The sequence below is a fragment of the Aquarana catesbeiana genome, linkage group LG06 (genome assembly GCF_042186555.1).
Source record: "Aquarana catesbeiana isolate 2022-GZ linkage group LG06, ASM4218655v1, whole genome shotgun sequence".
Lineage (NCBI taxonomy): Eukaryota > Metazoa > Chordata > Amphibia > Anura > Ranidae > Aquarana > Aquarana catesbeiana.
The window spans coordinates 243,802,197-243,830,066 of NC_133329.1; the positions used below are offsets into that span (position 1 = coordinate 243,802,197).

General features: G+C 40.9%; 1 protein-coding gene across 1 annotated transcript in view; it reads right to left on the bottom strand.

The window, feature by feature from the left end:
• Positions 1–27,870, bottom strand: part of WIPI2 (WD repeat domain, phosphoinositide interacting 2) — an 80,118-nt gene that overhangs the window by 19,826 nt on the left and 32,422 nt on the right. Inside the window, exons 3-8 of the mRNA XM_073633110.1 lie at positions 25,992–26,161; positions 21,908–22,004; positions 21,367–21,464; positions 15,015–15,107; positions 5,028–5,098; positions 4,031–4,138 (exon numbers count right to left, since the gene is read on the bottom strand). Of these exons, the coding sequence (XP_073489211.1) occupies positions 4,031–4,138; positions 5,028–5,098; positions 15,015–15,107; positions 21,367–21,464; positions 21,908–22,004; positions 25,992–26,161 (637 nt within the window). The remainder of the gene's footprint in view (positions 1–4,030; positions 4,139–5,027; positions 5,099–15,014; positions 15,108–21,366; positions 21,465–21,907; positions 22,005–25,991; positions 26,162–27,870) is intronic.

A 27,870-nucleotide genomic window follows, 5' to 3' on the forward strand; every position in this document is an offset into this window, starting at 1 on the left:
ACATGTACACAAGTATTCACAGCCTTTGCTCAATATTTTTTGGAAGCACCTTTGGCACAAATTACAGCCTCAAGTCTTTTTGAGTATGATGCTACAAGCTTGGCACATCTATTTTTGGGCAGTTTCTCCCATTCTTCTTTGCAGGACCTCTTAAGCTCCATCAGGTTGGATGGAGAGCATCGTTGCATTGCCATTTTCAGATGTCTCCAGAGATGTTCCATCGGGTTCAAGTCTGGGCTCTGGCTGGGCCACTCAGGGACATTCAGAGCTTTCCCATAGCCACTCCTTTGTTATCTTGGCTGTGTGCTTAGGGTCATTGTCTTGTTGGAAAATGAACCTTCGCCCCAGTCTGAGGTCCAGAGCGCTCTGGAACAGGTTTTCATCAAAGATGTCTCTATAAATAGCTGCATTAATCTTTCCCTCAATCCCGACTAGTCTCTCAGTTCCGGCCTCTGAAAGACATCCCCACAGCGTGATGTTGCCACCACCATGCTTCACTGTAGGGATGGTATTGGCCAGGTGATGAGTGGCGTCTGGTTTCCTCCATATATGACAATTGTTACTCAGGCCAAAGATTTCAATCTTTGTTTCTTCAGACCAGAGAATTTTGTTTCTCATGGTCCAAGAGTCCTTCAGGTGCCTTTTGGCAAAACTCCAGGCGGGCCATCACATGCTTTTTACTGAGGAGTGGCTTCCGTCTGGCCACTCTAATATACAGGCCTGATTGGTGAAGTGCTGCAGTGATGGTTGTTCTGGAAGGTTCTCCTCTCTCCACAGAGAAACACTGGAGCTCTGTCAGAGCGACCATCTGGTTCTTGGTCACCTCCCTGTCTAAGGCCCTTCTCCCCCGATAGCTCAGTTTGACCAGGCGGCCTGCTCTAGGAAGAGTTCTGGTAGTTCCAAACTTCTTCCATTTACAGATGAAGGCCACTGTGCTCATTGGAGCGATTTGGCATGTCAAATCAATGGCAATGGTAGTAAGAAGAGCCGGCAAAACTGTAATCCTTGAAGTGTCGTTTATTGGTACATCAGAGCGACAATAAAACAATAAAGCTGACGCGTTTCTGTAATAGCCTTAGTCGTAGCCAACATCTAAATCGGTGCCGCACCGCACCGATTCCCAAAAGTAACTTCTGTACTAGTTTTGGCGACTTTGCGGTGCAATTTCCATTGACATCTGTGCAGCAACCCGCACAGATGTCTCTGAAATCGCCCCCGGAAGTCGGGACTGATATGCGGGAATTAAATTGTGTGCTGTCAGTGTGAACTTGGGCTCAATGCTGCAGAGATTTTTCTGTAACCTTCCCCAGATCTGTGCCTCGATACAATCCTGTCTCGGAGGTCTACAGACAATTCCTTGGACTTCATGGCTTGGTGTGTGCTCTGACATGCACTGTTAACTGTGGGATCTTATATAGACGGTGTGCCTTTCCAAATCATGTCCACTCAACTGAATTTACCACAGATGAACTCCAATCAACTTGTAGAAACAACTACAATTATGATCAGTGGAAAAAGGATGCACCTGAGCTCAATATTGAGTGTCATGGAAAAGGCTGTGAATACTTATGTACATGTGATTTTTTTCGTTTTTCTTTTTTTAATTTTCAAAGATTTCAAACAAACTTTCTTTGCGTTGTCATTAGAAGGTATTGTTTTTGGAATTTGGAGAAAAATGAATTTAATCAATTTTGGAATAAGGCTACAGTAGGTAGCTCTTAACAAGCAAGGACAAGAGAATGGCTTCAGTGCAGAATAAAGGATTTCTTTGCTCTGCATAAATTACATGACCAGGTAATAGTCACAGACACAGTTTGGGAGGTTATTTTTAAATGATCTATTCTTTCTTTGCAAGGAAAGGGAAAGATGCTTGAATTAATGTTTAACCACTTCAAAACTGGGCCGATTTTGACAAACATGTAAAAATCTGCATTTTTTGCCAGAAAACTACTTGGAACCCTGAAAAGTTATATATTTTTAAGCAGAGGACCTGGGGATTATATTGGTGGGTGTTAACATTTTTTATGTCATACGATATTTGCACAGCGGTTTTTCAAATGTTAATTTTTGGGGAAAGAAACACTTTAATCAATTTTAGAGGATACAATCAAATATAATACCCAATTATTTGGTAAAACATAAAAGATGATGTTGGCCCAGTAAATAGCAGCCAAACAAGTCACGCTTTAAAATTGCAAATGCCCATAGAATGGTGACAACTTCCGCTGCCTGTAAAAGTGATTGTGTGGCTGTATAACTCCTTGGGGATCATTTTTACAAGAAAGATAGATAATCACCTCCTGAGAAAACGGTACCAGGATCATGGTTGTAGCTGCAACCACGATCCTGGTATAACCACCTCAATAACAAGGACGTATATACAGTATATGTATGGCCTTACTGAGGTCTTACTTACTAGCTCTGTGGTAGTTCATTGAGAACTAGAAGCAGACAGCCACAAAGGATGTCCGGGCTTGTAGCTCATTCACACACAGAGCTGTGTAAATGATGCTGCTGTGTGGGCGGAGCCGATTTCAAAATTTGACAGCTAATACGAGGAACTTCTCCCCGTACTGCTGTCACAGGGAGTGTGGGAACTGGGCAGCAGCATTGGGAACATGTTTCATGTTCCACCCTAAAAACAGGTGGAACATGTAACATGCTCCCAAAACCTTTCCTTTAAACGAATGCATATCAATACCACCATAACAAAAAATATTTATTTTTGTTAAAGTTAAAAAAAAGTACTTTGCTCTGCACTCCTGTGACCCGTATTCAGCTGAGGTCACTCAGGTGGTCCAGGCTCTAGAGAGATTCCAACTTTAACAGCTTCCCGACCAGCCGCCGTCATACTGCAGCAAGGTAGCTCGTTCCCTCAAATCGCCATAGCTGCACTTCAGCGTGGGAACTCGCGGGGGAGCCAATTAGCGGGTCCAGCGGACTCTATGTCCGCTGGCCACCCACGATCCATTCCCTGCAGGGACAGGGCAGGGATCTGCCTGTGTAAACAAGGCAGATCTCTGTTCTGACAGGGGAGGTCACATAGATCCTGTCTTTCTGCTATTTAGGAAAGCGGATTTGTGTTTTTCCCCAGTCACACAGTCCCCCATACATTTTGAACGCACAGTGAGGGAACACATTTAACCCCTTGATTGCCACTGATGTTAACCCCTTCCCTGCCAGTGTCATTAGTACAATAACCGTGCATATTTTTAGCACACTGATTACTGTAATAATGTCACTGGTTCACAAAAAAAGTGTAAAAAATGTCAGCTAGGTGTCCGAACTGTCCGCCGCAATGTCACAGTCCTGCTAAAAATCGCTGATCGCCACCATTACTAGTAAAAAAAAAAAAAAAAAAATATATTATAAAAATGCCATAAATCTATCCCCCATTTAAAATTTGTAGACGCAATAACTTTTGCGCAAACCAATCAATATACGCTTACTGCGATTTTTTTCCCCAAAAATATGTCACAGAATACATACTGGGCTAAACTGATAAAAATTTTTTTTTTACATTTCTTTTTGGAAATGTTTTATAGCAGAAAGTAAAAAAATTTTTTTTTTTTCAAAATTGTCACTCATTTTTTGTTTATAGTGCAAAAAAAAAAAAAAAAAAAAAAAAAAAAAAGAAGAAAAAAAAGGCCATCAATTGTGCTTGGGTGCGCAATTGTCAGTTAAAGCGACGCAGTGCCGTATCACAAAAAATGGCCCGTCGGGAAGTGGGTAAATCCTTCCGGGGCTGAAGTGGTTAATGTCGGGATCCACCTGAATGCCTGACCAGCAGCTAGTTCAGCCTCTTAGCGCGCTGAGAGCCTGATCCAGCTGCTCCCGCCCCCTCCATAGCTCGGAGATGCAAGGAGTGCTGGGAGGGGCAGAGGAGAGCCAGTGACTGACTGGTGAATATATTCAAACACTTCTCTTTTAAGCAAAAATCCAAAGTCAGTATCAAACTTTTTCAGCATTTAAAGAATAAAAGAAAAAAAAAAACTCAAAAAGGAACTGAATAGATAAAATGAATACATACTTTTCTTTCACAGTCTCCAACTTGAAAATATGCACAGTTTCTGTGTTACTTGAGGCTGACAGAAAGATGCCATCCATGCTGAAAGCTAGGGAAAATATTGTCACACACCTACAAGTCAACAAAGAAAAAAAAGTAAGGTAAAAAAAAAAAGGGGGGGGGGGGTTACATTTACATATCATGAACAAGCTGTAAAAGCACTTTAAAAACAAGCCTCAATCATCTCTGTACCTATAAGCATTGTGAAGATTTGTATTTATTTTCAAAAATTTTTATGGAACAGAATCTTGTAAAACAACCAGCAGGTGTTTCTAAGCTGCTGGTCTTCTTTCATATAGGACAGTAGGATCTGAAAAGCAATCCTCAATGGATCACTTTTTAAACAAGGGCTTACAGTTGGTTTACAGGTGTTCAGGAGGCGATACTGCCACCCCCTGGTGGCACCATTTTTGATCGCAAGAGGGATTTTAGGCAAAAAATACTGTGGCGCTACCACCATACCCACGTTTGGGTGCCACGGGCAAGAATAAGGTCTGCTGACCATGACATGCTGAATACATCTAGCTTGCTAGTCTAAACTGCCTCATTCCACTGTCAGGTAAACAGAAGTGGGTGTTACTTCACTCTCTGCCAGTGTAAAAGAGGCCTTATAAACTGACTGAAACCTGATTCTAGAGTCTTTGTTGTGATCATTGATTTTTTTTTTTTTTTTTTTTTTTTTGAGAAAAATAATTTTACATTAACAGCAGAAATAATATGTAAAATAGCTTATCGTCCATAGTCTGGTCACAGGTGTCAGACTATGGGGAGAAAAAAAAAATATTATAATAATGTGTCAATGTACCTACACTCCCCCTTCTTTCATCACCCACCACACCTGCAGCCTCCCTTCTCTTACCACTCCTATACAACGCCTTCCCTCAGAAAAAACACCAATACTAAACCTTTTATTACACCAGTATTTCATAGAAAATTATTATAAAATATATTTCTATGTCACCTTTTCACTCCTCTCCGGAATTCAAATAGTTTTTGACCTTCTGGAATGGAAAAAACACGGATCACTGTGCCCTAAAGAAAAATAGAAAATTCTCATTGTTAGCACCACTATTAAGTCCAACGTATTGCTGTGCTGCAGAGCTACAGGCTCTGCAACTATTCTAAAATTTTGACATTTCCAGGTGTGTCAGACGGCTGCACTTCCTGCTGCCGGCTGTTACAATCCCCTTTGGCCACCACACCACTAGCATGTCTCCAAAAGTGAGGAAATTCCCCTCTTAGACTTCTTTCACACTGAGGTGCTTTACAGGCGTTAAAAATAGCGCCTGCATAGCGCCTGTAAAGAGCCTCTCCTCTCACTCCAGTGCAAAAGCCCGAGTGCTTTCAAACTGGAGCAGTGCGCTTGCAGGACGGCAAAAAAACAAACAAAAAAAAAACTCCTGCAAGCAGCATGTTTGCAGCGCTGTAGGAGCGGTATACACCGCTCCTAAAGCACCCCTGCCCACTGAAATCAATGGGCAGCGGCACTAAACTTCCGGCAAAGCGCTGCCCAAAGTTTTAACCCTTTTCCGCTGCTAGTGGGGGTTAAAAGCGCCCCGCTAGCGGCCGAATAGCACTGCTAAAACTGCTAAAAATATCAGCGCTTTACTGCCGACGTCCCCAACACCCCAGTGTGAAAGCAGCCTTAGGCTAGGCTCACATCGGTGTGGGTATTTATGTAAATCACACGCATTCCTGCACCTGCACAAAAAACACGGTGCTTTAAAAAAAAAACAAAAAAAAAAACAAAAAAAAAAAAAACCAGGACAAAGCATAAATCTCTCCAGCTGGGACACAGAACAAAAAAAAAAAAAACTAACCTCTTTATCAAAACAATTTAACTTTTGCAAAAATATATATATATATTTTTTTTTTATTATTATTATACACACACACACACACACACACAATCTAAAAAGTCTACACACCCCTGTTAAATGTCAGTTCCTGTGATGTAAAAAAAAAAAAAAAAAAAAAAAACGAGCCAAAGAAATAATTTCAGAATTTTTTCCACCTTTATTGTGAATAAACTATACAACTCAGAAATCTTTTAGGTGAAGGGAAGTAAAAATAAAAAACTAAAATACTTTGGTTGCATAAGTGTGCACACCCGTAAACTAATACTTTGTTTTGAATTTATTACAGCACTCAGTCTTTTTGGGTATGAGTCTATCAGCATGGCACAACTTGACTTGGCAATATTTTCCCACTCTTCTTTGCAAAAACACTCCAAATCTGTCAGATTGCGAGGGCATCTCCTATGCACAGACCTCTTCAGAGCACCCAACAGATTTTCAATCGGATTCAGGTCTGGTCTCTGGCTGAGCCATTACAAAACTTTAATCTTCTCATGAAGCCATTCCTTTGTTGATTTGGATGTATGCTTTTGGTCGTTGTCATGCATGATGCAGCCACCACCATGCTGTGGGTATGCTGTTCTTTTGGTGATTTGCAGTGATATTTTTGCACCAAAAACCTATCTTTTGGAATTATGGCCAAAAAGTTCAACCTTGGTTTCATCAGACCAGAACACTTTTTCCCCACATAATTGTGGGAGACTTCAGATGTGTTTTTGCAAAATTTAGCCAGGCTTGAATGTTTTTCTTCATAAGAAAAGGCCTCAGTCTTGCCACTCTACCCTATAGCCCAAACATATGAAGAATATGGGAGATTGTCGTCACATGTACCACACAGCCAGTACTTGCCAGATATTCCTGCAGCTTTTTAAAGCGGTTGTAGACCCCCCCGACCTATTTTTACATATAGGCAAGGGTATAAGGCTTGCCTATATGTACTGAAAATCTCTTCTAAACGTGTGCCGTTTAGGAGATATTTGCCATGTAGTGCGCAGATGTCATCGGCACATGCACAGTAAAGAAACAGCCCTCTGTGCCGTTTCTTTCCCAGAGTGTGCCATGGCATGTGCGGGAGTGACGTCACGCGGCTCCGGCTAGTCACAGAGCCGGAGTCCGCAGCCCCGGAAGGAAGAGGGGCGTAGATGGACGCTTCCACCAGCAGGGACATCGCGGGCTTCATTTGCATGTAAGTGCCACATAATGGGCTAGTATGCGATGCATACTAGCCCATTATGCTTTTACTTTGTAGGGGAATAAAGAGGAAGTAAAACCCATCAGGGTTTACTTCCTCTTTAAGGGCCAGTTCACACCACATGCAGTCCAGTGCGTTTTTGTTCTGCATCAAAAACGCATGGAATGTACGTTACATGGTTTCCAATGGCATAGTTCACAGCAGTGTAGTCAGTTCCAGGGCTTTTCAGGTCCAGAAAAATTAAAGTGGAACATGCTGCATTTTTCCTGTACTGGACTGTACTGGAACGCAGTAAAACGCATCAAAAACATACTTTTACACTAATATATGCAGAAATGCGCATGCAGAACAGATCTGGAGTGCGTTTTTGTGGTGTGAACCGCCCTTAATGTTGCTGTAGGCCTCTTGGCAGTCTCCCTGACCAGTTTTCTTCTCGTAAATTTTGGAGGGACGTCGAGTTCTTGGTAATGTCACTGTTGTGCCATATTTTCTCCACTTGATGACTGTCTTCACTGTGTTCCATGGTATACCTAATGCCTTGGAAATTATATTGTACCCTTCTCCTGACTGATAACTTTTAACAAGGAGATCCCTCTGATGCTTTGGAAGCTCTCTGCAGACCATGGCATTTTGGCATTTGCTGTAGGATGTGATTAAGAAAAATGTCAGGAAAGACCTACTAGAACAGCTGAACTTTATTTGGGTTAATCAGAGGTACTTTAAAATGATGGCAAGTGTGTACTGACTCTTATTTAACATGAGTTTGAATGCAATTGCTTAATTCAGAACACAGATACATCCCCAGATTTTGAATAAGTGCTCATTTGACATTATGACTTTGACGGTACAATTCTTACAACAAGAAAGACTGACTATTAAACTGATTATGGAGTTGGAGAAACAACTTGAGCAATGTTCTAATCAGGATGAACTGTCTGAATTTAAAAAATCTAATGTTAAACTTGATGGATTTCAGAAGAATATTCAATTACGGAAAAGAACAACACTGGAACGTGATCGTGACGATTATAACAACGATCGAGTTTATAATTGGTCAAATCCCATTTATCAGACCAAAACATTTAGAAAAGGCCAACGAAAGCAGCAATTTTCTAATTCCTCTTCGTCCACTGCCTCTACTGGGTCATCAGCAAATGTACCAACTACATCTTTTTTACCTCCAGCAACAACCAATTCATTAGGAGGGGAGGTAAGAGAAATAAGAAAAGCCACAGCCAGAGAAGTGACAACAAGATGAAAAAATCGTCAGAGATGGTGAACGACAATGTGGTATATAAGATTTCCTCTATTTCTTTAACTTAGACTAAGATACGGGTTTTGAATAAGGGTTTAGGATTTTGTTCAAAAGAAAAAATGAATCATTTTGTTTTAAGACAGGCCCTTTATCGTTTTTTTAGGCAACTGAGATTTAAAGCATATTTTGCATGTCAACCACCTGTTTTGAATAAAGAAATTTTACAGCTATCTATAAGAAACGTAGATCTCAAATCAAAAAGTACTAGGGTACCTCCCACATCTTGTTCAGCTGTGCAGGTGTACATTGATAGGGTTAATAATGATATGAAATCATTTATTGATGATAGAAATAAGACTGACCACAGACGGAACAATTTAAGTCGGAAGAGATTACGGCATTAACCTCCTTGTCAGCTCAGCGTGAAATAACTATCAAACCGGCTGACAAGGGGGGAGCCATTGTGATTATGGACACCGCTAAGTATGAATTGGAAGTGTTGAAACAACTATCAGATGTCAATACATACAATTAGACTCTTGTCCGGTATTTAAAGTACAAACCAGGATTAAAAAAAGTACTGACATCAGCATTAAAAGATAAAATTATTGATGATGAAACATAAAATGAAACATAAATCCCATTACTCCTGTAATATATATCTTGCCTAAGATACATAAGGATCCTATTAACCCACCAGGAAATCCCATTGTTTCTGGGATGGAATCAGTGACAACTCCATTAGCACAATACCTTGATAAATGTATAACGCCATTATTAACAAACACTAAATTGTTTATATGGGATACTACAGATTTTCTTTAAAAAATTAAAAGAATTAAGTTGTCATCTGACACATGGGACATATCCAGTCTCTATACTATTATCCCCCATGAATTGGGTATTGAAGCCTGTAAACGACTTTTGAGACAATCAGATTGCTACAATAGTCGACAAATTGGTGCATATATAGTGCAGCGCTAACTTAAATTACAAAGATTTTTAAATTGAAAAAATGCACACACAAAAAACGCAAATGACTGCATATATCACAAATATTGATCTGAGATACTCTAATAGGCATCTATAAAAACAAGATTTTGAAAAAGGGTAAAAGTCCCATAGACATGATAGTGTTGTTCACCACGTGGATAGCTGCTAAACAAGTGACACAGGTATAATGGGTCCCCCGCGTAGAAGCAATGCAGGCTTACCAGAACAGTTGGACTCATACAAACATATGTCTCATGAGTCAGTAAAGCTTGTATTGCCAATAGGCAATGAAGTGGGGTCTCCCAACCAAACGATATGGAATCCAAATTGCATCTAGGACTCTGGGCAGAGCTCTTCTACACGTAACTTGGTCTCGGTGTGATGACCCCTCAGATTCTGACTCCTTTCTGTCTCTGGATATGCTGCCCTGGCTCCCTTGCTATGCTGTGTACATAGCAAGGGAGCCAGGGCAGCACATCCAGAGACAGAAAGGAGTCAGAATCTGAGGGGTCATCACACCGAGACCAAGTTACGTGTAGAAGAGCTCTGCCCAGAGTCCTAGATGCAATTTGGATTCCATATCGTTTGGTTGGGAGACCCCACTTCATTGCCTATTGGCAATACAAGCTTTACTGACTCATGAGACATATGTTTGTATGAGTCCAACTGTTCTGGTAAGCCTGCATTGCTTCTACGCGGGGGACCCATTATACCTGTGTCACTTCTTTACCAGCTATCCACGTGGTGAACAACACCATAATGTACATGGGACTTTTACCCTTTTTCAAAATCTTGTTTTTATAGATGCCTATTAGAGTATCTCACATCAATATTTGTGATATATGCAGTCATTTGTGTTTTTTGTGTATGCATTTTTTTCAATTTAAAAATCTTTGCAATTTAAGTTAGCGCTACACTATATATGCATCTGTACCTTTTACAAATCTCCTTGTTTGTCGTGCGAGCTGCTATTTAATTGAGTAAGCGCAGTGTTTTGAGTATTTTGAATAGTTGACAAATTGACTTTTTGTTGGACCTTCTAAAAATTGTCCTTGAAGAAAATTAATTTTCTCTTCAAGGAAACTCATTATTTACAGCTCAAAGGTGCATCGATGGGTTCCAATGTCGCACCCCCATAAGCAAACGCATTTATAAATGTGATTGAAATGTCCTTTATATAAAATAATACAATCTTTATGTAAAATTTCCAGGGATGGTATGGATTTGTGGACGATGTGTTTGCAGTGTAGGGAGGCGACATTGGAAACCTATTATTGTTTGATCAATATTTGAATTATCTTATTCTTGGTTTGAAATTCAATATGGAGTACAGTGGGACAAAAATGTCCTTCCTGGACACCATGTTGAAAACCAAGCAGATGAAAATGGATAGTGATCTTTATGTTAAAAAGTACAGATCGCAACCAACTGTTACATTTTGACAGTTTTCACCCTCAATCTGTTTTTAATTCTATTCCTAAAAGCCAACTAATGCGGGTTCAGAGAATAGTTAGTGATCCGCAACGTCGTGAACAAATTTTAAAAGAAATGGAAACTAAACTAAATCAACAGAAATTATCCTGAAGCATCAATAAAAAAGTAACGTTTAAATTTAAATAAAACTAATCCAAATAAAAAACACACTAAAAGGATACCTTTTGTTACACAACTTCATCCCTTTTCACATACTGTGTTTAACATAATTAAGAAACATTGGAATTTACTAAGGGAAAGTTATCCCACTATAGAAGAATTTCAGAATTTACCAATACCCTCATATAGAAAGGGGAAAACTTTGAGGGATTTATTGGTAAGATCCGATCAATTATATTCTCTTATTCCCAGGATAACTTTACCAAAAAATCTGGGATCATTTCCATGTCTATCATGCATCCAATGTAATTCTACGATAAAGGGAAAAAGTATATCACACCCACATAAAGGCTTTGATATTCCTATCAAGGGTCACTATACCTGCCAATCATCATATGTGATTTATGCCATAAAATGTCCATATAAAATGTGGATTATTATATATTGGGGAAACAACCCAAAAGGTTAAAGACCATATAGCCAGGCATAAATATTCAATTAGAGATAAATTAATACAGTTACTACTAGTTAGACATTTTATAGAGAAAGGGCATACAATTTGCCAGTTAAAATTCATGGTGCTGGAAAGCATTAATAAAAACAGGAGAGGAGGTGATCGTGAACTAATCTTAAGAAAACGTGAGGCTCATTGGATACATTTTCTTACTACTATTACTCCAAAAGTTTTAAATACAGATTTGGATCCTTATCTATTTGTATGATTTATAATACATTAGCTATAAGTATTTTATGGTATCCTTCTGAATATTTGGTTTATGATGTTTTTTACATATGTATATATATTTTTTCTACAGAATGATAATGTGATGGTTCCTGAGTGAATAGTGAGATGAGTCTCTACATGGTTAACCATTTGTATATCAGTGGTGTGAAATGATTAATGAACGAAGGAATACAATTTTACTAATGTGTGATTAACCATAGACCGATTCCATATGTGATTTTTTTTTTTTTTTTTTGGGAAAAATGTTAAAATTGCAATGTCTGTGATCAAAATGTTTAAATAGGCAGGGGTTGGTGCTAGGTTGGTCTAAGGGGTAGGTGAACCCACATCCCAAGTTAAACTAGCTTCATGGAAATTATTCCTCTGATGGGACTTTAAAAGGAAACACCTACTCACAGGTCATAAAGAGTATGGAGGATGTAAGGATTGTATGATAAAGTGTTTATTAGTAGTATAGATCTTTAAATGGATCTGTGGTACATGGGGTAAATATGCAGCATGCGTGATACATACAAAAAAATAGCAATACAAACATGCAAAGAATAATTCACAATCCTAGAACTCCAATACACATGGAACACACATGCGGGGAGTACCCGACGCGTTTCGAGTTATACTCTTCCTCAGGGGTATCAGATTGGAATCAAACAAAAGATGTGTCATGTAGTATTGCTTGGAGGGCATGTGTGTAATGCTGCATCCATATAAAAAAGGAAAAGGGGTTCGGGGAGGAACGTAACACCACTGGACGTATGTCCCGCTCCTGGTCCACAACCCGCAAGGTCTGTGTGCCCACCCAAGGCGCGGCCACCAGGGAGAAAATCCCCAACAGAGGGCGTCAAAAAAGGCCACCAGTGAGTGGAATGATCCTGGGAGGGCTCCAGTCTGAGTAGGCCTGTCAGTGGTTTAATGGCGAGAAGCTGGGAGGGGTATAAGCAGAGGACGTCTGGGCCTGGGTCCTGTGTGGCTGGGTGTAGTACCCCAGCTGAGTGACCCCCCGAGATCAGGGGGTCCCTGGTGCTGCTGGCCGGGGGGTAATGTGATGCCGGCCAGTGGATTTTTCAGACACTAAAGAGATTGGACCATGGTGCCAGGCCAGGGGAGGCTTGCAGAGTCCAGTCTGATGGAGTCCCAGGTGCAGAATGGTGTGACGGAGATCAGCGTTCTAAGTGTGGAGGACACCGTGGGGCGCCGTGATCAAAATGTTAGATGTGTTCTGATCTGAGGAAGGGCGTGAGCATGTGAGCCCGAAACAGAAATCTTTTTGAACACTTTCTGAGATGGATCTTTGCACGAATAAACAAAGTTTTTAAGTACAGCAATCCTTGTTTTTTGTAAATATATATAAAATTTTTCTTCTTCAAAATCGCTTGGTGGAGGGGGGATTATGGAGTGTGGTTGTTTTTCAGGAGTTGGGCTTGGCCCCTTAGTTCCAGTAAAGGGAACTCTTAAGGCGTCAGCATACCAAGACATTATGGACAATTTCACGCTCCCAACTTTGTGGTGACAGTTTGGGGATTGCCCCTTTCTGTTCCAACATGACTTCGCACTAGTGCACAAAGCAAGGTCCATAAAGACATAAATGAGCGAGTTTGGGGTGGAGGAACTTGACTGGCCTGCACAGAGTGCCTTTCAAAACCATGTCCAATCAATTGAATTTTCCACAGGTGGACTCCAATCAAGTTGTGGAAACATCTCAAAAGATGACCAGTGGAAATAGGATGCACCTGACCTTATTTTCACTAGGGTGTCCCTTCACGGCTGTAGGAAAGAGTCAAATAATAAAGATTCTACCTGCTGGTACAGCTGAAATTTTAAAGGTTGTCTTTTTTTAAATATTTTTGTATATGTATGTATGTATATATATATATATATATATCTCTATCTATCTATCTATCTATCTATCTATCTATCTGTGAGCGAGTCAATACACCCCATTAGCCTGGGAATTCAAAATTAGGAGAACTCCATAACATAGACCACCTTCTTATGTCATTAGGCAGAAACTGCAGTTCTCATGCGAGTTCCCCATTGATTTATATTAGAATAATTATAATCTCTCTCTCTGTAAGTACCTGTCCATTTTTAATAAAAGAGAACATAGTAGTTTTATACTATATGCGGCCTCTATTCCCTTCTATAAGCGTGGATGGTGTCCGGCTCAATATGCTTATCTAAGAACTTACTGAAGTTTAAAGTTGGCAGTTTGCTGTGATCATTGGCAGATATCTGGAGACTTGCTACCAGCATACTTGCTTGATCTGTCAAAGGGATCAATTTTATCTGGTAAGATGCCATTGTACCTGTGTTGGAGGGCACAAAGTGTTTGGTCGACTCATCAAGATATTTTCACCCAACAAATCTTGATTGGGCTGAATTGATGGCCTGGGAAAGGTTCCCGATATTCTATTGTGGACTTTTGTTCATTTTGTGTTGATGTGCACTTATTATAGGTATTTACTTATATTATACTCTGAAAATATCATTCAGGATATTACTACTTTCTCTAAGATTCATAAATGCTCTAAGGGTAGTGATTCTAGGGAACATAGATAAGCAACAGTTAACCACTGCATCCAATGTACCCTATGATCCAAAATGTCAATGCCAGTTATGGCAGAAGTTGTCCTTTTGTTTGCATACTCTATAAATACAGATCAGCGATTGACAACTGCAAAATGGATACAAATTTAAAGGCGTTATAAATCTTCCTACCTTCACCCTGTGTTTTCACCTGCATAAGATGTACATTGATCATGTAGTTTCATGGCATCATTTGTTGTCTGTAGTATAGTACATCTTCACATTCCTGTGTCAGTTTCGGTTTGTGTAGAAGCCTAGGGCATGCCACATGGCACTGCACAGGTAAATGCATGACCTCTGTCTAGTGTGAGAACTGCAGTTTCCTGCAAAGAAACTACATATACTACAATCCCTGGGTCTCAGTTTAGTTCTGTGCTGGTTAATTAGATGGGACTGTGATTTGAATTCACAGACACACAGAGAGAGCTTACCATGCAACAGAAAGATTACATTAACACTCCCACATTTGTGATGTGGCACAAAATGAATGGCGAAGCATGCACTGGACACTGACCTGGAACATAAAGTTGTCTCATCCCTCTGGCAATTAGGGACAGGTTAGCTGTAGCAAACATTGGATGCAGGGGAATCGATCAGTTATGACACTGCAAACTGCAGCCATAACGTGTAAGCCCATCATTACAAAGTAAAGCAAACAGCACAGGGAATATGACTACACTAAACATTTAAAAGTGTACATGGTCTTTAAGACAGGAAAAAAATGTAATTACCTTTTCTGATGCTGTAGCTAGTTTTGTCCCAGTTGCATCAAACGCTAAAGCTGCCAAAGGACTGTCATGAGCAGGGATCATATTAGCAGCTCTCTGTAAAACATTACATAATGTTAAACACCTATAAAATGTTACAGCACAATTTGTTAAACTTCCTCCATCTATCCCTTAAGCACATAACCTATACGAGAGAGAGAGAGAGTTTTTTTGGTGAACCTTCTTGATAGAGTAATCTTTAAAAAAAAAAAAAAAAAAAAGCAGGAAATCCCCTAAGGATAACCCCACCCATCTAGGAAAAGCTTCCGTTTTTGGGGAACGGCAAGCCATGAACCACGGGAAGAGGGTGGGATCCCTGTGTCCTGTGATGCATTTCCAAGAAAGGGATTTTACAGGTAAACCAAAAAAATCATATCTTTATTCTACATAACAGGGGATAGTGGATCTGAATATTCATTATGCTAGGGATATCACAAAGCATCGAAGAATATGAAGGAAGCACAACAAGCCAACAGGTCCAAACAAACCAAAAACAGGTTAGAACCTCATGCAGCAACTTGCAAAACTTACTGACCAAAGGAAGCTTCTTCTGCTGCTCAAACATTTACTTGGTAAATAGTATGAACCAAAGACCAGGTAGCATCCTTACTGAAGCAGGATAACAAATAGCCCAGAAGTAGCTACATTCCTGTCAGAATAAGCACTTCTAGAAAACAGTAGAACTTTTCCTTTCAGTCCACAAGCTTGAGAAATAAGCCAACGGATCCATTAAAAAAAAAAAATAAATAATAATAATTAAAAAAAATGGTAGATTTAGAAGCTGCTCGGGCTTTCCAGAAGCACAAATTTCAGCAGTCGATTTCAGGCAACACCTGAACAACATCCAAGGTATAAAGAGCCTTGTACCCCAGAGTTTGAGGTTTAGAACAGGACAGCAGCACAATGTTCTAGTTAAAAGGGGTTGTAAACCTTCTAGGATTTTCACCTTAATGCACTCTATGCATTAAGGTGAAAAACCTCCTTTAGTGTAGCAGCCCCCCAGTGCCCCTATTTTACGTACCTGAACCCTGTCATTCCCACGCCAAGAACGAGCACACCAGCTCCAGCCGGTGTCTTGTGTCCTGATTGGATAGATTGATAGCAGTGCAGCCATTGGCGCCTGCTGCTGTCAATCAAATCCAATGATGCGGGGGTAGTGCCAAGTCCTGCTGTCTATGTTAACAGACACAGCAACAGGGCATGAGTGCGCACCCGCACAGGTGCCCTGAGGGAGAGCGCTTCTCAGATGGGGCATCCGAGAAGGAGGAGCCAGGAGCGCAGCTGAGGGACCCCCAGAAGAGGAGGATCGGGGCTGCTCTTTGCCAAACCAACTGCACAGAGGAGGAAAGTATGAAATGTTTTCTTTTTTTACCTTTAGATATCCTTTAAGACAGAATGAAGAAACCACCTTAGGTTAAAAAAAAAAAAAAAAAAGACAGAGAGAGAGAAGGGTAGCTGAGACTATAGAATCACCTTGTCATGGAAGGAAAGAGCTTCCGATTCCGAAACTCCCAAAGCTGAAGAAATGACGAGAAAAATAACCTTTATTAGTCAGACAGACTAAAGGAATATCCCAGATGAGTTCAAACAGATTTCTGCAAAATAAAGTATCAAGCTGAGGTCCCACGGGGTCAATGAAGTCGTAACCAGTGAAACAATACACCTTGCACAAAAGCTCGCACCAAGGAATGTGAAGCAATCGGTCTCTGAAAAAGGACCGTAAAGGCTGGTACTCAAGGCTAGTCCCAGATAAACTCCAGACTGGAGAAAGGTTGCAATGAAATACTTGCAGAAATCCCCTATCCTCATAGCAAGTAAAATAAGATTTCTAGGGTTTGTGGTAAAATCTTCCTTGCCTCCCTAGCCTTCAGCAGAGTAGGAATAACTGAATCAGAATCTCCCGTCTCTCAGGATCCTGGCTTCAACAGCCATTCTGTTAAATGCCAGTGACTGTAAATAAGGATTTAAGATTGGACTTTGCAACAGGAAGGTCAGGTCAATCCAGGAGAGTCCAAGGGTCATCCATCTCTGCATCTCTATTTGTGATGCCACCGGCAACACTGGGCATACATGGCCTAAACTGAGTGTGAGTGAATGCAGGGGGCAGAGAAACTGTCTGCCCTTTCATCTGGCACTCTCAGTCCAGGAGAGGCAATATATCATCACTATGTAGCGCTCAGCAAAAACAAACTGAGCTGAGCGAAGGGGGGGGGGGGGGGGGGGGGTCACCAGAGCAGAGCTGCCAGCAGGGACTACCCCAGGGCACTCAGCAGTCCAGCCGCAGGATCCCCTACCTGTCCGCAAGGCAAGGCATTCCACAGGGTCCCACGCTGACTAGCAACTTACAGGCTGTACCCGTGTCTTCACTGTGAGGTCCAGGTATCATGCTTCTGGATGTAGGAAAGCTGTAGGCAAGGAATCCTGCAGGTAAATAAATTATTAAGAAAGTCTGCACTTAGGACGTGTGTGAAGGTTGCAGCCTCCCCAAAAAAAACCCCGTAAGAGGGCTCTAAAATATAAAAGAAAGAAGAAGATGTGAAGGGGCGAGCGGCGCTACCTATATATCAAATAGTGCTCTACCAAATCACTCTATAGTGGCTAAGTATTAAAAGACACCGTGTTATTGTGGAATAAATTATAACAAAACAGCTTCCATAAAGGTGACAGTGTAATATCTATCACACCTCACCTACCCCAGTAGGTGAGTACTAAAAGTTATCACCAAAAATGTAATGGCTTACAAATTAGTGTATAAAACATCCAGACATGAATATCATGATAGTATAGTGATCCTCTGCTTGTAACAGTGCGTATAGTGTCCAAGCCCAAAATACAGGATGTGAGTGAACCAAATCCAAATAAAAACGCAAAGAATCGCACCAAAAAACAAAAAAGTTATAAAATCGCACCAAAATGTAATTATCTCACCATATATAAAAACATAAGTGTATACATATAGTGTCCCAATCATAAAATCAAGGTGTATATAAACCCAAGATGCAAAAGAAAAACCAAAAATCGCACCAAAAAAAACAGAAAAAAATACAAAATCGCACCAAAATTAAAAATTACACCAAGATGCAGTTTATCGCACCTTGTACAAAAGACACATAGGTGCATTCATCCCAATGAAGGTGACTGTTTGTGTTTAGAGGAATTGTAGCAGGTGACTTTAGTGATCACAGAATCTTGACAGGTGACTTGCGTGCTCCCCCTCAAGGGTCCCCACTCACCAGATCCTACTACCCCTACAGGGGTAATGTGCATGTAGCTCCTTAGGTTGGCAGGTAACCACTGGCGTCAGCCTTTGCAGTTTCTTGAGCAGCCTTGGGATATCCGGGTTGTGATAGATTTAGTTTTCATAATCCTCATAAAAAAGAGAAATTGGCTCCCATAGTGCCGTATAACCAAAACGTCCGTTTATTAAAAGGTTATTTAAAAAATGTATAAAAACAAACAGGCAAAAAAAATGCAGTTCATGCAGCGTAATGCCGAGTCCCATAGGTGCTGCACTTGCCGGTATAAAGCATAGGCAACCGAGCTGTAGGTGGACAGCATGCACTCTGGTTGCGTTCCACCCACTCGCTCAGCTTCCTGGAAGTCACGTGCTGTGCGTAGTGACGCCGTACGCGTTTCGACAGACGTCTTCAGCGGCAATGTCTTACCACTGCACGTCACGTATTTTATAAGGGAGAGTGGCTTGTAACCCCGCCCACTTAAAACCGACCCGCCCAGCTAATACTGGGAACCAGGAAACCCATGCATCACATAACGATGTTAAATAGGTGCCCATCCCGGGGCGGACCAAATATGGTTTCAGGTGAAGGTAGATAATACACCCACTCTCCCTTAATAGCACCATAAACTTCATAAACACAAATCATTGGACTAGGCAATCTATTTTATTTTTATATCTCTATAGGTACTTTTTTCCTTTAATCGTAATTCTAGGTTTACCTTTATTTTCATTTTATCCTTAACCCTATTCTGTGTCACTTTGTACACATTACGGGCCAAAGGGCTTGAGTAATCAGTAATGATTGATGGGTATTCAGACAGTTTTACTGGTTAATATCTGGCTTTGCTCTCTTACTAAGTTTATCCTTAAGATTTTATCCTTAGCCACTAGGGGGATTCTGGGGCAATTAGATTATATACTAATGGTACAAATGTATCTTATATTGCTATATTTACCTCGGTCTCTGTATTAACTGATTTGTGTTTATGAAGTTTATGATGCTATTAAGGGAGAGTAGGTGTATTATTATCTACCTTCACCTGAAACCATATTTGGTCCCCCCCGGGATGGGCACCTATTTAGCATTGTTATGCGATGCATGGGTTTCCTGGTTCCCAGTATTAGCTGGGCGGGTCGGTTTTAAGGGGGCAAGGTTACAAGCCACTCCTTATAAAATACGTGACGTGCAGTGGTAAGACATTGCCGCTGAAGACGTCTATGACAAAACGCGTACGGCGTCACTACGCACAGCACGTGACTTCCAGGAAGCTGAGCGAGTGGGTGGAATGCAACCAGAGTGCATGCTGTCCACCTACAGCTCGGTTGCCTATGCTTTATACCAGCAAGTGCAGCCCCTATGGGACTAGGCATTACGCTGCATGAACTGCATTTTTTTGTCTGTTTGTTTTTATAAATTTTTAAATAACCTTTTAATAAACGGAAGTTTTGGTTATACTGCACTATGGGAGCCAATTTCTCTTTTTTATGAGGATTATGAAAACTACATCTATCACAACCCGGATATCCCAAGGCTGCTCAAGGAACTGCAAAGGCTGACACCAGTGGTTACCTGCCAACCTAAGGAGCTACATGCGCATTACCCCTGTAGGGGTAGTACGATCTGGTGAGTGGGGACCCTTGAGGGGGAGCACGCAAGTCACCTGTCAAGATTCTGTGATCACTAAAGTCACCTGCTACAATTCCTCTAAACACGAACAGTCACCTTCATTGGGATGAATGCACCTATGTGTCTTTTGTACACGGTGCGATAAACTGCATCTTGGTGTAATTTTTCATTTTGGTGCGATTTTTGTATTTTTTCTGTTTTTTAGTGCGGTTTTTTTTTTTTGCATTTTTTTTTTGGTTTTTCTTTTGCATCTTGGGTTTATATACACCTTGATTTTATGATTGGAACACTATATGTATACACTTATATGTTTTTGTATATGGTGCGAAAATTACATTTTGGTGCGATTCTTTGAATTTTTTTTTGGATTTGGTTCACTAACATCCTGTATTTTGGGCTTGGACACTATACGCACTGTTACAAGCAGAGGATCACTATACTATCATGATATTCATGTCTGGATGTTTTATACACTAATTTGTAAGCCATTACATTTTTGGTGATAACTTTTAGTACTCACCTACTGGGGTAGGTGAGGTGTGATAGATATTACACTATCACCTTTATGGAAACTGTTTTGTTATAATTTATTCCACAATGTCTTTTAATACTTAGCAACTATAGAGTGATTTGGTAAAGCACTATTTGACATAAAGGAATCCTGCAGAGCCAGTTAACTAATCACAGGTGGAATTCTTGAGAAGCTAGTTTTTGTGCAGAGAATGCATAATCATGACCATCACCTACAAAACTATCAAAAAAACAAGACTTGCCTAGATGAGAGGTTATGCCTAGGTGGGGATTTACTGTCTTTTTGCCAGTATCCAATCACCTGAAGGTGGCAGCATAGCATTATCATAATAGATATGAAGATCCACATGTCCTGGGATGTACAATAAAGAAATATAATATAGATTTGTAAAATAACAGGTACAGTTTACCTGGGTTTTCACTTGAAGCTGAACTCCAAACTAGCAATGGCGGGTGACATTGTACCGCCGATGATAGCAAACTACGGCCATTGGAGGTGCTCATATGGCTGGAGATGTCTGGTGATCCACCCCAAGCTGACATTACTTCCACCTTATACCCACAGGAGTCCCAGAATCCAGTGCTGTAAGCACCTCCAGCGGCTGTTTACTATCATCGTGGCGGGGGGGGGGGGGGGGGGGGGGATTGGGGACAATACAGATATAAATTTGACAAGATATTTACTTTGCGAGTTGTTATAACAACATTTTAATAAATTGCCTATTGCTGCACTACATGGCGCTTCGCTTTCTTTACTGAGTTCACACACAGTAGCAGTGGGGGAAATCGCACGCAATTTGGACAGGAATCGCACTGCACTCCTGTTTAAATCGCATGCGATTCTTTGCAGTGGAATTTGCGCTCATTCATTTTGTATGTACTCAAAACATTATTGGTGCATCCCTACAACCAGCACTTACCAGATTAACAGTGTCAAAGACCTGGACCTCTCCAATAGATGCACTACCAGGATATGCTAAATAGCAGTTGTCTCCATTAATGGACAGTGCACATAGACCTAAAAAAAAAAAAAAAAAAAAACACACCACACCTGAGTTTTAGATAAATATTTGTACCATCTAAAATATATCTAGTCAAAATATCCAATATTCTCTACAATACCCCATCAGACACAGTGGAGGAAATTTAAAACGGTAGCAGGGTAGCAGCCAGAATCTGGAACAGCTGTGCATAATGACCAATCAGCTTAGATAAGCTTTGAAAATGAAAGCTAAACAGCTGACTGACTGGTTGTTATGAACAGTTGCTCCAGTTTTACTAAATTCTTCTTGGTATGCTTATCTGTACATCAAAATTGTTTCTGAAATAAAAAAGGGGGGCAGAAGTTTTTCCATGAAGGTAGTAAACAAAATTAAAAACACACAATTTAGGTATACATTACTATACACAGATGTGTAATATTTAGACATTTATTTTGTGAGGAAACAAAGGGAAGCATACCTGCAGGGTTAGGAGGAGTTTCTCGAATAGTGTGCAGGACTTTCATGTCTCTTATGTTGTGTATGTAGAGAGACTCCTCAAGGCATACAATCAGCCTCTAGGGAGCAAGAATAATCATTTTATTTTTGTGCAGTTATAAACAATGATCCTTGGGTAATTAAAGCCCAACTCCATTTATTATTTTATATAGTACCTATGCTGTAAATCAGTTGCATATATAACATTTTGTAAGAACCAACTCCAGAGAAGAGAAAACAAATACTTGTGATGAGGTCATATCATGTCAAATAACCTGTGGATCTTGCTGTGCTCCCCAGCCACATTGCTCACTACCAGATCAGCGCTGAAACACTGCTAATGCTGACAGGTAGGAGTTCTCATACCGACAGGAAATATTAGCACGTTTAAAAAGATTGTTTTCACAATCCCCAGGCACTTCATGTTTATACCTTCTAAAGCAGGCCTCATACTGTTTGCCCTGCTCTGGACACTGATTACTTTAACTCTGACTGTTCTATTTTTGCCTTGGTCACATGTATCTTATCAGCCTCTCACTTGCTGTCCATGTAGATAGATTGTTTTACAATTCTTATCTTTTTGCCATATTCATCTTCCATAAACTAGTGAATGGATTTTTTACATGCTATAGCAAGTTTCCTACATTTAGGCACACTGCTGTTCCTAAACTTGCGTTGAAGTCCAAGTTTACCTTTACAGAAAATTTGTAAGGTGACCTTACACTGGACCTTATTCCCCATCCCACCTGGTCCTGCTGTACCAGATTGCCCCAACCACCCGCTTCACCAAGCCAGGGATTTGAAATCCAGGCAGCTTCTTCTCCGTGCTGACAGTACGGGCTGGACAGCCTCTGACTGGTCAGTGCCATTCATGTGATGGTGCTGACAACTAGAATCCCTGTAATCCATACTGGCTAAGCAAAACGGACATGAGATTAAGACGTGGGGGGGGGGGTTCAAATCTACGAACAGGTAAAGTGGCTTTTTGCTGTCTGACAGCGGGGGATATCACAGCAATTTGGTACAGCAGGACCGGGTGGGATGGAGAGAGGGTCCAGTGTAAGGTCACCTTACAGATTTGCTGGAAGGCCTTATGCACACTGGTTTATTGTAAACGCTGTTTCTCTTGACAGGAGAAAATCAGTCTTATATACTCACCTAAGCTGTATTTTCTCAAATCAGCTTAGCAGAGTTTAGCAGCGTTTGGAGTTTGGGCGTTTTTCTTTGGCCAGAATTTTAATTTATTCTGGCACTTGAAATAAATGCTGAAATGCTAAACGTGCCTAGCGTTTAGTAGCATTTAGATTAGCTTAGGCGCATATTGCAGCATTTGGCGTTTTATTGTCAAAACACTGCTGATAAAAAAAAAAAAAAAAAAAACTGCTGAGCATTCATTGACGACCGCTGAATGCCTCCTCCTCCGTTTGAAAGTTCTTCTAAAAAGGTAAGGGCAGGGCCACCTGGCCACGGCACCTGGTGGCACCGCCCCTTGTGACGTCACAACCAAGCATGAATTGGTCCATGCGGTCACAAGGGCATGTCGCCAGGTGGTTCCGCTCTTACCTATAAAAGAACTGTTAAACAGCAGAGGAGGCATTTGGCCGTCAATGAAGGCAGAGCATTTACTTTCTTTTTCGGATGATGAATTTACATTGGGGAGCGACTGTTCTTTTATTTTTTAATTAAAAAATAGTTAAAAATAGTTTATTTACTTTTACACTTTTTTGGTGAATGGGTAGGGGGTCAAGCTGCATGCTTGGATAAGAGTCTGGCATGGACTGGGGGAGGGACCCCACAATGTTTTTTTTTCTTTATATTTTTTTTCAATAGCCGGGTAACGGCAATTGCAACTGCGGGTCAATTTAAATGCGATTCGAGTCGTGAAATATGGGAAGGTTCCCCCAAAGAGGGCTTTTTTTTTTAGCAGCAAAGTACATAAATACCAAGGAATTTAAGGAAAAGTGTTTTTATTAATAAAATTTACTGACGTACAAAAGATTTTTTACCATGAAGGTTAAAATATGAGCTCGGCACGGGGGTTCCGTCAATTGTACGTCATTGTATTGTACGTCAATAAATTTTAATAATAAAAACACTTTTCCTTGAATTCCGTAGTATTTATGTACTTTGCTGCTAAAAATCCCCTCTTTGGGGGAACCTTCACATATTTTATTATCCGGTGTGCGCAGCAACTTTATCGTTCTGTATTTGTATCTTTCCCATGCGTGATTTGAGTCGTGGTTTTTTTTTTTTCCCTTAAGAAATGCAATTTTTGCTGCAGCATGTTCTATGCATGCTACAGATGCGCCACTTTACAGGCAGACTAAGGGGACCCCCCCAGGCACTATATTTAAAGGATTTTTCATTTTTATTGTTTGCACTTTAACCACTTCAATACTGGGCAATTTCCCCCCTTCCTGCCCATACCAATTTTCAGCACTGTTGCATTTTGAATGACAATTTTTTCCCCCCACAAATAGAGCTTTCTTTTGGTGGTATTTGATCAGAAGTGGGGTTTTTTTATTGCGATAAAAATAAAAAAAGACAGAAGATTTTGAATAAAAACAAAAATAAATAGTTTTTGTCTCCGTTTACAAATCTTTGTAACTAAGTTTTCTCCTTCACCGATGAGGCAGTACTAATGAGGTGGCACCTATATGCAGCACTGGCGGGCACTCATAGGCGGCACTGGCAGGCATCACTGATGGACACCGAGTGCCATCCCTATTGGGCATTGATTGGCATCCCTGGTGGTCCTGGGTGGGGGGGCTATCAGCTTTTCATCCACTCGCACTGACAAACGGCTCTTCCTATTTACACTGTGATCACTTGTGATTGGACGCAGCTGATCACGTGGTAAAGAGCCTATAACAGAGGCTCTTTACCAAGATCGGAGATGCAGTGCGTCAGTTGCCACACCACCGATCACCGCGTTGCGGGTGCACACTGGCTTGTTATCATGCTGGACGTCATATGATGCCCAGCCAGGATAGCTGAACCACTTCCCGGCCGTCATTCTGCTATAGGCTGGGCGGGAAATGGTTAATCATCATTAAAATCACTGTTCCTGAAAAAACAATCTTTAAATTTTTTTTTGCATTGATACATGTCCCCCAGGGCAGTACCCGAACCCTCATACCACTTTTATGGCCAATTCCTTGAATACGCGTTCACAATGGGCACTTTTTATTTTTCCTCTTCGGCTCCTATAGACTTCAATGGGGTTCGCAATTCGGGTAAGAACTTTTCCCCTGGTCAGGAGTTCTGCTGCGAACCGAACAGGGGGTTTTCGGCCCATGTCTACAGGTGACACACAAATGTTTCAAGCATGATTTAGCACTTCCCTGTCACCCAGTTATCTAACCAACTTCACACTGGTAGAGAAGTGAGCAAGCAATCTGAGGAAGCCAAGTAGCATATAGTAATACATGCTAGAATAATTTACTCAAATGCAACATAAAACGTAAACCACAGAGACACATGACTCATGAGATTAGATCAGTTTAACAGTTTTTGCACAATGGAGACCAATGATCACCAAATTTGCCAGCTGAATTACAGCATACTGTAAAACGTGACAGCACCCATTTACTGGTTGTCACATTGACAAATAGACATTTGGCCCATTTTAAATAGGGTGAATGCGACAAGGGAATGCTCAGCTAAATGTGTTATAAAATATTCACTGGCCTATACTCCAGAGATGGTTTTATACCCGATAGTTCCCATGTGTACAGTCAGCATAAGCTTGTGTATAAAAAAATAAAAAAACACACAGGAGAAAGGAGATTTGATTTTTCAGTTTGCATGCAAAGAGCAAGTCACCGAGGATCGTACCATGCCCCTACACCATTCAGAAATCACTTAGCGGATGAATGCACGGACAATAAAATCTTAGGATTCATGAGAAAGATTTAACAAAAGTATTAAACAGGTTATAAAAGTCTTATTTGCTATTGCCAAAGTAGTTATTGCTTCCTTTTCATCTTCACCCAATCATGATATATTAGATAAACTTTACAGAGATGTTCATAGTGACTATTTTAATACATTGGTCACATCCTTACCTGCCGATTTAGCTTTACAGCCAAAATTGTGTTAGAGTAGCTGTAGTTACAGATTTCTGTTCCTTTTTTAAAATGGCATACTTTAAGTTTTCGTGGCGCTTTAAGACTGACAATAGCAACCAAACTACTGGAAAACAGTCGTTCCACAATGCAGACATCCTCTGTATCAGCTGAGGAAAACAAATGGGACAGAGAAAAGGCAGTCTATTAGTATCTTAGCATGCCTACAAAACAGAGATCTTCAACTAGACAATTGATTATTTTTTGCACTGCTTGGTTATACTTCAGATCTTAATATTGAAGATTAATCTGCTTATATTTTGCCTTCCCTGGTTCCTCCCTCTCTCCTCATTGACATACGAAATACTTTTTTTTTTTTTGTTTTTTTAGACCTGGCACTATCACTGGGTCTTTGTGCTTGTCTGTGTGATGCAGACAGATCATGGCTAGAAGGAGGAGTTGGCAGGTTACTGTACATATGAAAACATCACAGCAGCCAGCCTCAGTACTCCTATCAAGTGCCCTCAGTCCTGATAAAAGCCCTTGCTGGCTCATGGGAGAAATTATGCAAATAACAAAATTAGGGTTGCACTGATACCAGGTTTTTTTTTTTAAGACAGAGTACCGATACTTTTCCTTAAGTACTCACCGATACAAATTAGAGATACCTATTTTTAAATTTTTTTTTTTTTTTTTTTTTAACAATGTACCTTTAACTTTTTTTTTGATCAATGTTATTGCTATTACAAAGGATGAATAACATGGCCGCAACACCCAGCACATTTGGGGCGGCACTGTCAGCAGATTTGGCACGGCACAGTAATAATTTTGCGCCTCCCCATGCTACGCCACTGCCGGCGGCCGAACTGACCGAGATAGGCGGCGAAGGGGTTGTTTAGGAGGGGGAGGGGGTTATTGTTTAAGGTTGAGAGGCTGGGAGGTTTGTTTAGAATGGAGAGGTGGGTTTTTGTTTAGGTTGGAGGGGCGGGGGGTTATTGTTTAGGGTGGAGAGACAGGGAGGGGCGTTTTTGGTTAGGGTGAAGAAACGGGGAGGGGGTTATCGTTTGTATATGCGGGAGGGGAAAGGAGGAGGGAGGGGAAGGGGGAGCAAAGCCTGGCTCAGTGCAGGACACACTATTCACCCGGCAGCCACCCGCAGAGGAGCCCGAGGAGAAGCACATCGCCTGGAGGACACAAAGCTAAGGGGGAGGGGCATGGCTGGCACAGGAGGGGGCGGGGCAGGGAAATCCCGACAGCTGAAACTTTATCCGTTAAGTACGTGGCGGCCCCACTCCTTAACAACTGATAATTGCCTGCATTCTTTTGTATACATTTTATCTGTCAGCGGGGAAACCCACTGACAGATGAAAGAACCAAACCTGAAGGTATCGGTTTCTAGTATTGGCACATTTGCACGAGTACGAATAATCGTCCAAATGCTTAGTATCAGCACCGATACCAGTATCGGTGCAACCCTAATCAAAATTATCTGATGGGTGGAAGACAGTCTGGAGGAGTGGGAACTCCAAGGAAGGCTATAGACTGCTCTAAGTAATGCCCATGTGTGATGCTAAATCTTCATCAATGAAAGAACTTATATCCAATAATTGAAAGAGGTGGGTCATGAACAGTACAGCTAGGAGAAAAGGGCTAGATGATAGATATCCTCCAGTCAGGAAATAGGGTGGGCTCTGACTTGCTGCTGCTTCTAATGCACACTCCATTTCTTATGGCTGAAAGTCTAACCTTTTCCCTCTATCCAAAACTTAGAAATGAATTATGACTACAGATGCCACATAGGGTTCACAACACGCAAAGATTCAGATTACAGTTTGACGCATTTCGGGAATCCTTCTCCAGAAACACGTGACAGAATCAG